Genomic DNA, 14,864 nt, shown 5'->3' with positions numbered 1-14,864 from the left:
AAACAAAACAATAACCCACCCTTGTCCCTGGGCTATTCCATGTCAGACTGTAGCTCAGGAATTTCATATGAATGAATGTTCCTTTATATACATAAAAGGATACTCCACATTGTAATTCACCACGCACATTAATTATTATTTTTTTCAAAATATAGAGGAGCAGCTCTAAAATTCAATGAAGGGGAGCAAGAGGGGTGAGCCATGGGAAAATATGCATTTACTTCAATTGCACCTATGCAGCTTAGTTGCAGAAGGCAGGCAGTACAGTGGTACCTCGGGTTACAGACGCTTCACGTTACAGACTCCACTAACCCAGAAATAGTACCTTGGGTTAAGAACTTTGCTTCAGGATGAGAACAGAAATCGCGCAGCAGCGGCGCGGCGGCAGGCCCCATTAGCTAAAGTGGTGCTTCATGTTAAGAACAGTTTCAGGTTAAGAACGGACCTCCAGAACAAATTAAGTTCTTAACCCGAGGTACCACTGTAACTGCATCTCTGACCACTGTCAGTGCTGGCTGAGCCAGACAAGCATAGCTGTTCAGTGATATTTGAAGGGCACCCCCTACATTTTTCAGCCCCAAAACCATTCCCCAACGCTACCAAACAGCCAGTGGAAACATCCCAAACCGAAGGCAGTGTCCAGTATGCCAGAGTAATAAAACCGAGTGGATCTGTCTGCAACACCTACCTGTCCAGCAAGGGCATTCGTCAGCAGCTTTTTGCTCTTGCTGCTCTGTGGCCAGTTCCCACGGGAGGCACTGAAGGGTGGAGCTGTTCCACACGCATCGGAGCCCGGGGCCTGCCCCCGAGCAAGAGGTTGCATTGCTGTAGGCTTCGCAGCTTTCCGGTGTGTATTTCACAATGTCGCTCAACAGCAGGCTGTTAAAACCTCCAAATATATACATATTGCTAACAAAGGAAGGAAAGGAGAGATCAATGGCTTGTTCTTTCCTTCAAAAGGGAGACCGTGTGAGACACTTCTAACCGGCTGATCCACGCACAGAAGCCGTGTTTGAAGATTCGTCTCAAACACTAGGCTCGTTTCCAATTAAAGCGCTCCCATTCCATGAGAAGTTGCCTGGTTGTTCAGGAACCCTTTGTAGGGCCGTTCACTGGTACTGCAGGCAACACTGGCCTTGTCAAGCAGGTAGCAAGCCCACAGGTGCAGTTGGGCTGCACTTAGCTTGGTGGGTTGCAAGTCGGCTTCCATAAAAGTAACACTTCTACAGAGTTCACCACTATCAGAGGGTAGCCAAGCAGCTCTTTATGGCACAAGAATCTAATATAAGCGCTAGAAGCCACCCAGAGTAGCTGGGGAAACCCAGCCAAATGGATGGGCCATAAATAATAAAGTTGTTGTTGTTGCATTGCAACACTAAAAGAGTAAAGAGAGAGGCAGAAGGACTAATAGGAACTACTTAGTTCTACATGCTGTGTGTCCGTGCAACTGATTGTGCAAGTCAGGTGTAGGGAACCTCAAGCCCTCCAGATGTTGCACTGGCAATGCTCACTGGGGTTGATGAGAGCAACATCTGGAAGTCCAAAGGTTCCCTGGCATAAGTACATGGTCTGGTATGCAGTTCTTCAATGGGCATGCAAGAATCTTAGGTGTTTTTAAAAACCTACATCCAGTCTTCTTGGCTACTGAGAGGTTTGGGAAAGTTGCAGCTGGGGCTAGTGGACATCTTGGAAGCAGAAAGGCGAAGTCATGATGCTCATGGCTTCAGTACTCTGAATCATGGGTAGGCAAACTAAGGCCCGGGGGCTGGATCCAGCCCCATCGCCTTCTAAATCTGGCCCGCAGACGGTCAGGGATTCAGCGTGTTTTTACATGAGTAGAATGTGTCCTTTTATTTAAAATGCATCTCTGGGCTATTTGTGGGGCATAGGAATTTGTTCTTTTTTTCTTTTTCTTTCTTTCATTCTTTCAAAATATAGTCCGGCCCCCCACAAGGTCTGAGGGACAGTGGACTGGCCCCCTGCTGAAAAAGCTTCCTGATCCCTGCTCTAAATTATCTCAAGTATCTCTTGGTTCATCTCTTCCCCATCTCCACAATTGTTTCCTGACCCTGATCTATGCAGGCCACCCACAAGCCAGCTTCCATGTGCTTCCAGTCCTCCAGCCTGGGTCAAAAACTCTAAAGCCACACTGAGCAATGTGTGGCCTTTCAGGTGCTGATGGACTACAATTTCCATCATTCTTGCAAATGGCCCTGCTGGCTGGGGCTGATGGAAGTTGGGAGACCAACGTCATCTGGAGGGCCACAGGTCCCCCTGTCCCTGCCCTGAATCTCTGGCCTATGTGGATGCAAAACTTGCATAATATACTCTGACTGCAGGTCTGTTTCCCCCACTCGCCAACGCAGAAATATTGTGATGTGCAAAGTGCACAGAGCTCTTAATAACTCTGCTGAGAATCACCTGAACACAAAGGAGGCCAGAGTTTCACAAAAACAGACTTTTTAAGTGAACCTAAGAAGTGTGAAAATTGTTTCTCTGGGTGTTTTAAGACAAAAGAGAAAACTGTGGCAGTACAGATTAAGTGACGGATGGCTGAAGTCAAGTGCGGTGCAGTAGATACAAAACAGAGTTCACAAAAGGGCCAGCAGTAACACAGAGGAGCAGGGAAACGGGTTTTCGCCCAGGAGAAGATTTAAGGCGGAGGCTCTCAGAAAGGCGATAAAACCATGTTGTTATGATAGGAGGTACATTAGCCAGCGAATGGGGTGGAAAAGCTGAGTTGGAAACTGTTGTTCAAAGCAAGGATGGAGGCAAAACTCAATGAGCTAAACAGTCATGTTTCAAAACTAGTAAAAGTACTTCTCCACAATTAACCCATGGAGCTCATTACCACGGGAAGGTAATAGTACGGCAGCTAGCATAAAACCGGCAATAAAGAACAAAAGGGGTGGGGGAAGTTTCAAGCCCACCACAAAAGGTAATGTGTACTCTATACACATTAACACAACTGAGTGTAAAGTTGGGAAAGCATCCATGTTGTCATTTGCATACAGTGTGCTAATCTGCTGGGAAACTGGGAGCAAGAGCCGGCAGCTAAAATATTGGCCCTATCACTAAATTTGACAATCCACAAGCACCATGGATGCTGTTGCAATAGGAAAAGTCACTTGCTTTAATTAGCCTTCAGACAAATGGCGGTCCCCTCTTTGTGATAACAGGTATGGGCACCTGAATTGACATGGGCAACAGAGCAAGGCAGGATCGCCCCATGTATCCAAGGTATCCAAATTTGTTTTGGGGAAGGGGGGGGGGGAATGGTCATTTGTCTAAAAGACAAAACTAAATTTTTCTTATACGCGACGTCTGCAGCAAGAATCCTGGTGGCTAAGTATTGGAAAGGGAATCAGTTGCCCACTAGGGGAGAGTTGTGTTATGCAAGCTTTCAGAATTAGCCAAATTGACAGATATAATAAGACAAAAACCAAAAAGTGAAGTGAAAAAGGAATGGGAGTGTCTAAATGAATACTTTAAAAGCCAAGGTTCGAGGACAGAAATCTGGCTGAGTCTGGAATAACCTTGTGAAGTGAAAGGATGAGAAAGAGGGATTTATATCTAGATGCTAGGATAGAGGTGATCAGGAAAACAGGAAGACACAAGGAGAGATAAAGGAGGTGCTGTGGGATTGGTGGAAGTCAATGTTTGTTTTTCTTTATTGTGTTTATATTATTAACTTGTAAGATATGGATTTGTTTTGTTTTTGTTTTTTTGAATGTTGGTTTTTGTGTTTTGTGTATTGTTATTTTTCGATATTTTTGTGTTGTTGCGTGGAAAATACTAATAACATTTATAAAAAAATAAAAAGGTAAAGGAGGGAGCACGCAAGTACAAAGGCTCCATCCTTGCTGCCACATGGCTCCCTCTGCCCTCCCACCTGTTGAGGACAAACACTTGAATCAAGGAGCCTGCTGCGCTCTTCCAGGCTCCCCACAGCAGACGTTTATCCTGAGCAACAGGGGAAGGGCAAAAGTCAGAGCCCCACAGCCCCTCTGTGCTTGTGATGCCCCTTCATCGGAGGAACAACAGAATAGGGCTAACGGTTTGGGCACGAGTGGCAGCACTGTGCAGCCATCACAAGCAGCTGATGTGAGTTCAGAGGTCCTGGTTGTGCAAGCAGGAGCGCCTTCAGCCATGACCTGGCGTGGTCGGGAACAGGAGTGCAGGACGAAACCCTGGCTCCCCTTCTCCCCACACCCACAAGGACCCAAGCCATTTTGCCCTCTTACTTGTTGCTCAGCACAGCAGAGTGTCCAAATCTGTTGACGTCGTGAGGGAGGTCAGGTTGAGGCAGCACGGACCAACAATCGCAAGCTGGAATTAAGCAAGCCTCATTTCAGAGCAGTTCCTTCTGGTACATTAGCTGGCATTTTAGGTGGAACGGCTTTTTTTGCATTATTCCAAAAGCAATTCAAATGACAACACGGGACGTTCATTAGCTATTCCAAAGAGCAGATAAGTGCTAAAGCGTTTCAGGAGACACATCCAGCCCAATCCCCAGTGCAATTTCTTAAGGAGACCCCAAACAAGATGAGGGTATATGTAGCTGCCATTATTTTCACCACTTGCCTCATTAACTGGTATGGCAGAACCAACCTTGTGTTGTCTGCAACCAAGTACCTGCTTTGTATGGCTGGAAGAAGAAAGTCTAACCTGTGCAAAAGGTGTTTTAGGGCTGGACGGTATTATTAAATCCCCAGGGGGGTCTGATTATCTTTTGCAACTAGATAAATTACTCCCCCACCACACACACAAATGAATGTCACAAGTAGCTAAGAGGGGTCCCTGTTCTTTCACTGGTTATTGGGTGAGTGGGCTCAAATCCATTTAGAATACTTTCTGCTTGCCATGGCTTTAAGGCAAGGAGGGGAGCAGAGCAAATCAAACCACCTCTTCCTTCCTCTCTCCAAGCTGTCCTAATACCCCCCTTTCACATCTGCTTAGATTATTCCCACACAAATACACACTTACCTTGGACGAAACTACAAAAAGTAAAGTACTTGAACCAAAAAAAAAGAAAGAAAAGGGCATCAGCCCATAAGGTTTAGCAAACATGCTATCTTTAGGCTAATGCCTCAAAGGGCTTCCTGTCTAGAATATCATGTCTTTCCCTTCCAGTGGTTCAAAATCTTTGGGGTCAAAAGCAACATTGCACCAGGCACAAACGTCCAGCCGTTTAAATCTTTTGCAGAAATCAAGAAATTGTCTGTAATAATGAGGAATAATGCAGGAAAATGTGGAAGGAGGGGGAGGTTCAAACTGTTCAAAATAGAGTGGTACCTCGGGTTACAGACGCTGCAGGTTACAAACGCTGCATGTTTCAGACTCCACTAACTGGTACCTCGGGTTAAGAACTTTGCTTCAGGATGAGAACAGAAATTGTGCTGCAGTGGCGTGGCGGCAGTGGGAGGCCCCATTAGCTAAAGTGGTACTTCAGGTTAAGAACAGTTTCAGGTTAAGAACAGACCTCCAGAACGAATTAAGTTCTTAATCTGAGGTACTACTGTAAAGGTAAAGTTAAAGGGACCTCTGACCATTAGGTCCAGTCATGGCCGACTCTGGGGTTGCAACGCTCATCTCGCTCTATAGGCGAGGAAGCTGGCATTTGTCCGCAGAAAGCTTCCGGGTCATGTGGCCAGCATGACTAAGCCACTTCTGGCTGACCAGAACAGCGCACAGAACCGCTGTTTACCTTCCCGCCAGAGCGGTACCTATTTATCTACTTGCACTTTGAAGTGCTTTTGAACTGCTAGGTAGGCAGGAGCTGGGACTGAGCAATGGGAGCTCACCCCATCGCGGGGATTCGAACTGCCGACCTTCTGATTGGCAAGTCCTAGGCTCTGTGGTTTAACCCACAGCGCCACCCGCATCCCTGAGGTACCACTGTACTGAATCTTAAAAAAACACAAAAAACCCCACCAAGGTCTGAGGCAGCTGCCATGAGAGGACCAGGGTGTGTGGTCTAATCTTAAAATGTATCTACCCAGGTCAGCTCTAAGGTAATGAGTCAGGGTGTGACCAGGAGAGATACTCACCCACCCACAACTCCTCAAGAAGGCTTTTAAGTGGTTCTGGCGATTGCCCCTCTTTACTTACACACACACAAACTGTTTCACACGCACTACTTCCAGGAGAGGTGGAAGCACAAAAGTTTGCAATAAGGAGAATTTTTAAAAGTTCTACCACCAGAGGCTTCACTATCTATATTACCATGCGTACCAAAGGCAGATGGCTGGCCAATGAGGGGGAAGAGGGAGGAAAGCTGGATCTCAAGAGACAGGCATTGATGCCTTGGCTAAAACAACATATGGCCTTTGTTAATGCTTCAACTCCAACGTCACAACTGGCTTCTGTGGGAGCAACAGAGCTCCTTCTTCCTCTTCCTCTTCCTCTTCCCCTTCCTCTCCTGTCCCATCTAGCAGGTTCAGGAGGCACACAGCAGGAAGAGAGGAAATGGAATTCCTGTTGCACCACTAGAGCTACACATGAGGAGGAGCATTGTATGCAACCCACATTTTCCAACCCAGCCAGTTGCTTCTCATAATACAAATGAACCACAACCAGGTGCCTCGCCCTAACAGATTATCTGTTGTCCACTTCCTGGCTGTCCTGCCCTGCTACTTCCAAGCCTCCTCAGCCTACGCCTACCCCTCCCATCGGGGCAGCAACCGATCCTATTTCTTCCCCTTTACACCCCCACATTACTGGTTATCCAGACTTAAAACTTCCCTGTAGTCAGTACTGCACCAGAATGTATTGCAGTGCGTGAAAAGAAGGCGCCAGCAAATGGGACAACGCATGCTACATTAGCTGAAATCATTAGAGCTCTGGCAACTTTGAATAGTTCAGGATGAGGCTTTGGCATTCAGGGATGGAACCCTAATACAGTTTGGACTAATGGCCCCTCGCCCTGCGGGATGCTTTAATTGCCAGCAGAGGTTTCACTGATTTATTCTCTCTCTCTTTCCAAAAAAAAGTTCGGAGCGAGAGCATTTGATTTTTTCGCTGATCTGTTTAATGGGCACATGTGCCGTTCCAGTTTTTCAAGGCAGATCTAAGGGAAAGCGAGCCAGAAAGTTCAATGGTATTTTTGATCCAGGAGGCTGAGAGCTGCGAAGCCAAGGAACATATTTTTGTAGATTAGGAGGAGCACTTGAAGTGCTTCGACTGCTGCCTTCTCCCTCTTTCACTGGGAACCAAGTAGAGAAAAAGCTAATGGTTTTGAGATTACCAAGAAGTATTGCCCTGCTGACTTTGAACTAAGCCAACTTTTGAATTCCACCTCAGATCCACAAGAATGTATCAGTTTGTGTGCGCACGCACACATGCACTGTGAAAGAGGTTTGTGTTCTCGTAAAACCTAAGCCCGTACACAGGGAAATGGTTGCCAGGATTTCAGTGCATGCCAGGAAAAGAGGGAGACACAGCAACTGCATTATCATGAAGGGCTTTTGATAGCTTCAGAGAGCTATGGAAGATGCGGGGGGGGGGGCGTAAAGCAAGAAGATGGACGTTAAGTTATTGCACAGAAAAGAAAAATATATTGCTGCGCTACAACATGTGGGCAAAAACGAATCATTCCAGAAATCCAGGAATTATGGTGAGGCTTCCATAAAAACTTAAATAGGGTATTAAGAGATGATCTAGATTTTATTCTTCAGTGTGTAAACTGATCCCCATCTTGCCTAAAGAAAAACAGCATCCATGTTATAGTTTTGTTAAATGCTGCCCTCTCCTGGCTTTTCCAAGTTCGACTGCTTAATCAAATTGGGTCCTGCCACATGGGAGCGTCTCCCAGCAAGGCACATTCAAGCAGCCACAGATGTGCATGGCCTTTGAAACAAGAGCTTGGCCTGCTCCTCCACATCACCACTTCGACCCCTTGTGTGCTGGACAATCCAGCATCACCCACAACTGTGTTGTCTCTAGCCATGCATCCTATTCCTGGGATTATGGAACAACATTTGAAATGCACACGTTATCAGCAGGACAGATAAATAATGCGCACTCCCCTTGCAACAGACTGAGGGCTGCTCACATTCCAAAGCAGCAAAAACCTGGGCACAGTTCATCTTAACTGTGCATATTCTATTTCTCCCCCCACCTCACCCCCAGCTACAAGCTGCTGCAAAAGCAAAGTTTGGAGCAAAGAGAAATTTCCCCATGGCAGGAGCCCGGTGGCAACTCGACGTTGCACACACGGCTGATCACAGCAGCGCTGGCTGCCATCTGCATGGGGAACTTGAGATCATGAAAACCAGAACCGTCTGCTACCATTTTCAGGCAGCCCTGCCTCCATTTTGCCCCGAGATATTCCGGGGACAGAGCCACATGCAGAACTTTGGCACAGCTGCGCCACAGGGAACTCTGCTGGAGGCTTTCCTGGGGAACCTGTTTGCAGTATAAATACCTAAGTTAGTATAAATACCTAACTCAAGCTTTGTGAGTCAAAGCTCAGAGGCTGAGCACCACTGTCCCCCCTACAGCGAGTGAGCCAGAGGGGGCAGGCAATGACCCTTCAGCGTTAACTGCAATCGTGTAATCCAAAAGGATCTAATGGTTTCAATTGGGGTTTTTTTAAAAAAGCATGCTATCTTGAATGTTGACAGATCAGCTTTCACGAATAACAGGGGTTTTTGTCTGCTTACTTGAACTGCTAAATGAGACTTACCTAGATCATAGGCCATGAAATCTGAAGAAAAGCACTTGGCGCCATGGCTCATGGAAGTGTCATTGTGGGTGTTTCCTCCAAACACCAGCATGGTCCCACTAATGATCACAGCAGAATGCAGGTATCGGGAGAACTTGCTGTCTCTGAGAATTGTCCTGTGGACATATAACAAGAAATGGGATTTCAAAGGCTGCCACACCCTAAAAGCTCCAAGTGTCTTCTAAAAGAAGAGCGGAGGCAGCTATGGCTGAAAACAAGCCACGGGAATGGAGTACAATTATTTCAGAGGCAGCGCAGAAAAGATCCAGGGTCCAAGGCATCAAGGCCAAACACAGAGATTGCAAACCCTCTGAGTGCCATAGCACCTATAAAGGTTTTTTTCTGGTGCCTCTGGGCAGACGCCCAAGACTCTGAGCTTTCATTTCTAATTTTGGTTGTACCACACACCACATGGCAGTCTTTCTGTGTTATGCCATGCCCTCCCCCCTTCAAAATAGTAGCTATTTTATTGCTGGCGCTTCCCAGCACTCTCCCACAATTCAAAATGTCCCCACCGATCCATAAAGGTTGGCAGCCCCTGCTTGCGACAAAAATTCAAACAGCAAACCCAAAAGGTACATGGGGAACAAACCACATTTTCAAATACTGATAACAAATGCGTAAATGCAACACAATGTAGAAAAACCAAAATCAGGAATAAAAATACAAGCAATAAAATAAGTAAAATCGGCATCACACGCAGCCAGCATACAGCCCCCCCCCACTGACCCACTGCTTGCCCAGGCCCTTGCTAATAAAAGAGGCTCTTTTTTGCCATAGGGAGAGAAAGGAGAAAGCGTCTGCGAGCTCATCAACTACGTGCTTCCTTCAGAGCTCTTCTCTTGAATAGGAAAGAGAATGTGTTGGTCCAAGATTCTTGGCATTAATAAGTTATAGAGACCCTTGGGTGGGGGGAAGGCACGGAATGGCAGAGTGACAAACTTGCCCTGTGCTGTTGACTTTCTGGCAAAATCTACTTCTAAGTGTATAATTTGCACAGAGACTGGTGTCAGAGCAAATTAGACATCATGATGGCAGATCCACTTGTCATAATCAGAACCTCACCAAGTCCCTGTGTGGGTAAGGTGGGGGCTGCTAAACAGTTTCCCCCCTCATGATTTCCCCACTGAAACGGCATCCCAATGTTTTTTTCCTCCGGCTAGGGCTCTGAAACTAAGAGCAGTTCCCACCAGGAATAGGTCAGCTGGGGGAATATGTTTTGGGGAAAGTGGGCAGACAAGCAGGGGCAGAATTCAGCCTCCTCTCGCCCCCATCCCCTTAAGGAATCTGCTTTTCAAGGGTCTGTGGCTAGTTGGACCCTGATTTGTAGGAAAATTTTACCTTTTCCTACAAATGAGCAGGGAGCGGGGATCTGTCTAAATAAAAATATGCCTATGTCCCTTGGTGTTGCCAATTTAACTGCACAACCCTTGCATAATTTAAAGAGAACCTATCGACTCACTTAAACGTGGTCTGCTAGTTAAAACAAAGACTATAAAATATGCATTTCCCATAGTCCTCCCTTTGCCTTCAGCCAAATATCTTAATTAACTCAATCAATCTCCAAAGCCCTTCCTAGCCACTGTGTGCGGTGGTCCTCCAAGTACGTGACATTTATTCAGGATATGGTTGACATATTCATCACTGCTTCCACGTAGGAAGCTGCCATGTACAGAGTCAAAGCGTGCGTCCGTTTAGCTCAGGACGGTTTACACTGACTGTTTACAACAGGGGTCGGCAAACTAAGGCCTGTGGGCTGGATCAGGCCCAATTGCCTTCAGGATCCGGCCCGCGGACTTTCTGTGGATCGGCACGGGGGTTCTGTTCATTCGGGCTGTGCCATTTTTCCCCCTGTGCCATTCCATTTCCCCCCCTCTCCCTCACACACACCACAGCGGCGCCTCCTCCCTCCCTCCTCTTGCCTTCTCCCCGCCCTGCCTAGAGGAGGAAGGAGGCTGGGCTGAGCCGGATGAGCGCCATTTTAAGCAGCCCCTCTCCGGAGCCAGCCCTTTCGCGCCGCTCATCTTCCCTCTGCCATTGCTGCCCCCGCCCTGGTACTCCTGTGGGCCAGAGAGGAGAGTGGACAAGCTCGCTCTGCCTACCCACGAGAAGCAGTGGCGGCAGCGGCGGTGGTGGTGGCAGCCACTGGGAAGGTAAGAGCAGTGGCTGGGGCTGAGGGTGGGGAGGAGGACTATTTGCCCCCCCCCTTGCCTTTTCTTCCAGCTCCTACCCCCGGTGCCGTTTCTCCGGCCCACCACAAGGTCTGAGGGACAGTGGATCGGTCCGCAGCTAAAAAAAAATGCCGACCCCTGGTTTACAGGCTTACAGACAGGGAATCTCTATCAGCTCTACCAGGGATTGAACCGGGGAGCGTCTGCATGCAAGGCTCTACCACTGAGCTATGGCCCTCTCCACATGGTCTCACAGGGGGTAGAGCAAGGGCTCTTTCAAACATCCAAAAAGACTGCTAAATGGTCAAAATGGATTCAGTTTTTTTGCTGGGAGCCAGTGTGGTGTAGTGGTTAAGAGCGGTAGACTCGTAATCTGGGGAACCGGGTTCGCTTCCCCGCTCCTCCACATGCAGCTGCTGGGTGACCTTGGGCTAGTCACACGTCTCTGAGGTCTCTCAGCCCCACTCACCTCACAGAGTGTTGTGGGGGAGGAAGGGAAAAGAGAATGTGAGCCGCTTTGAGACTCCTTTGGGTAGTGATAAAGCGGGATATCAAATCCAAACTCTTATTATTATTATTTCTGCAGGGGTAGGCAACACGGTGTCCTCCAGGTTATTTGCAACTACCATTCCCATCAGCACCAGATGCAATTGCTGGTGGACGGAAATGATGGGAATTGTAGCTTTGGAGGGCAACCTGTTGGCGGACCCTGTACTACAGAAACATTTCCCCAACATTTCAAGTTTTTAAGATCGACTTACAGTAGAATCCAGCATCAACTAGAGTGTTGGGACTCATTAGGTGGCCGCAGAAGGCTGCAAATTTCAAAGTGAAAATAGATTTGAAATATACCTACCACCTGCCCTTATTGATTTCATACTGGTATAAATCGTCTGTTAGTCTGTATTTGTTGGCACTGAACGCCTTGTAACCTCCGTGAGCGTAGATGGACTTGGTGTTTGGATCATACACACTGCTGTGGCCATAGCCTCCTTGAACTAAGGCTCCCGTTGTTTGCAGAATATTCCATGTATTTGTGGCTGAGAGAGAATGAAAGACAGATATGAATGTGCCCTGCTTAATCGGCAGGTGTCATATGTTCCAGCTCAATCACTACTAACAGCAGGGATCATCCTCTTTACAGAAATCCTCCCTATTATCAAATAAGAAAGCCCCTCCGGTTCACAGCTACTTTCAGCAGACGTTCACTGGCTGTGGAATCCTTCAGGGTCTGGCCATGGATGTTTCCCAGAAACAAATAAGAAAAGCAATTCAAGCTGGCTTACATGCTGGCAAGCTGAAACTGAACTTTAATTTATACATTACAAAGATATAGGCTGCGTACATAATTTAAAATTGCTACCTAACCCAACGCCAGGGGATATGAATTGTCAGGAATTTGATTTAAAAATGAGAGCGGGACCACTACCCCATCACAAGCTACAAATACCCAGCTCAGAAGGATTTACAATCGACATCAGATCAACAAGGCTGAGATTGCCCAGGGGGTGGCTGGCGGGTGGGGAGAAGGGAACAGAACTTGAAAGGAAGGAAGAGGGAAGTGATGGAGGAAATGAACACAAGGTAAGGTAGAAACCGTGAAAATTTGTGGGTATTTGAAAAAGACAAAATAGTGTTACCTAGTTCTCTGCAGGAGGAGATGACAACATACACACACAGAATGATGACCAAGCAAACGCAATAAGATAAAAAAATAAACAGGGCAAACATGGAGCATTGAATGGAGCTTCCCCTTTCTTCCCACTGCAACCCCCTTGTTCTACCCCCACCACAGCCCCCAAAAAATCTGCTCTAGAGAGCTCCCCATGGAGATGTTGGGGGGTAAGCAGAAGCCACAGGGGAAATGGAAAGGAAGGGAACATCCCATGGCACAAGTAAAATGCTTTTCTGCTCATGCACAGATGTCCTTTGATACAACCCAGGGTTGGAACTGACGGTATAATTGGAATTATTAAAAGGGGACAGGTGGAAGAAGGAAATTTGTCCATTAGTCTTATGTAAGATGTTCCTCTTTGGTTCTTTACGAATGATAGGTTAAGAGTCACTGTCAAAGCAATACCCACCTAGGTTGTATTCCTGCACGTTGCTGATGTATCCATAAAGAGGGCAGTGTCCAAAGATGACCAGCATCACAACGGAGCCGTCATCCCGCGTGACAATGTGGGCTGAGTGGCCAACGACAGCGTATTGCTCCTTGGTCTTTGGGATCACGTGAACCCACGACTGGTTTGCAATATGAAACACCCAGAGCTCACTGGTCACGTTTCCAGATTCATCTATCTTGCCTCCATACATGTAGATTTTATTCTGGGGGGTAAAGGTTGATTTCGCATTAGAATTCATTGCTAAACAAAAAATGACCCAACAAGAAAACAAACTCATAAGCACGTCAAACAGCTCTCCTTGAAAAGCAAGAACTTGAATTTGCACACACCTGCATATAACAGAATGAATGTTCTAATACAATCATTTCCGCCATTCACCAGCACACGTGAAAAGCTACCAACAATCTGATCAGAGCCCCCCTGAACTTGAAGCATGGGAAGTCCCAATAAAAAATTTATAATTCGGCAGAATATTTGGATTATTTGATACATATATGTATAATTTGGAATATTTAATGTGATTTGATTGGATTGTTAAAATGGAAAACTTAATAAAAATGATTTTTTTTAAAAAAAGAAAAGCTTCCAACAATCTAATAAATGACCCAGCATCCACCCAGCTTTAGCCTCAAACCCACCTTTCACCAGTTAATATCAGCATTTAACAGAAAATGTTCCAAACTGTGAAGAAACGAAATAATCTCAGACATTCTTCTGCATATTAGAATTTCACCTAATGGCATGAAAAATGATCCCGTTCCTCCCATATTCTGTCCCTAATTGTCAAAGTCTCAAATGCCAGGGTGGTGGGGGGGGTGAAGGGGATGTGTGGAAAGCAGACAAGAGGAAAGAAAATCATATGGGAGAATAACATCCCTCCCTGGCCCCAATGGGCTAACAATTGAGGCACCGCAAATCACATGGCAAGCTTATGACAGACCCAGGGAATCTGTTCCTCAACCCCACAGCTTTAGCATACAAGGCCACTATGCAAGATCAGGAGGCCTGGAGGGAGGTGTCATTCGGATGCGGGTGACACTCAGCTCAGTTCTCCTGTTCTCTGAGTTAGGTGAGGCTGTGCGAGTGCTGAACTGGTGCCTGGATTCAGAAATGGGCTGGATGCAGGCCAAGAAACTGAGGCTCAGTTATGACAACGCAGGCACGGCAGATAAGTAGCTCCTGTGTCCAAGAATTAGCTGCACAATCTGTTCTATATGAGATTGCACACGCCCTGGTATGCCGTCTGGGGGCAACTCCTGGCTCCAGCATTGTCACAGAAGGCCTTAGCAGCACAGAGTGCTGCCCATTACTTTCAGCTGTTTTGCCAGCTGTGGCTGTTCCTGGACAGCAATCGTCTTGCCACCGCGACCCGTTGTCTGGTAACCTCCCAACTGGATCACTGCAGTGCGTTCTACATGGGGTTGCCCTCCAAGACAACGCAGTCGCTTCCAATTCATACTGGATGTGGCTGCCAGAATTTTAATTGGCACGGCCAGATGGACTCACATTACACTGACTCTAAAGGACTTACACGGCAGCCGAATCACTTCCAAGGCAATTTGTCTTTAAAACCCTCCAATACCTGAAGGGCTGCCCATATCCTAAGATCTTCAGATGAGCTTCTGTGCACCTCTGCCAGGTGAGATTTGTTGTATATCAACAAGGAAGAGAGAGCCCTTTAGAATGCCCTCCCTACAAGCGCACGGCTGGCGCAAGCATTCTAATCATTACAGCATGAGGTAAAACCTTATTTGCGCAGGAGTTTCAAAGGTGCTTAGTCTAGTTGGCCGTATTTTGTTTCTAGTTGCCTTTTAAGTATCGTATGATGAACACTCAATTTTT

The 14,864-nt window shown here is 46.8% G+C and overlaps 1 protein-coding gene across 1 annotated transcript in view; it reads right to left on the bottom strand.

Moving 5' to 3' along the window:
• The window catches only part of ATRN (attractin), a 167,776-nt gene that overhangs the window by 86,368 nt on the left and 66,544 nt on the right, over window positions 1-14,864 (bottom strand). The window contains 5 exon segments of the mRNA XM_081206904.1: window positions 689-909; window positions 4,245-4,329; window positions 8,687-8,841; window positions 11,753-11,936; window positions 12,981-13,224. Of these exon segments, the coding sequence (XP_081063030.1) occupies window positions 689-909; window positions 4,245-4,329; window positions 8,687-8,841; window positions 11,753-11,936; window positions 12,981-13,224 (889 nt within the window).

Source organism: Podarcis bocagei, assembly GCF_964188305.1.
Source record: "Podarcis bocagei genome assembly, chromosome: 9".
Lineage (NCBI taxonomy): Eukaryota > Metazoa > Chordata > Lepidosauria > Squamata > Lacertidae > Podarcis > Podarcis bocagei.
This window is presented reverse-complemented; position numbering and strand designations above follow the sequence as displayed.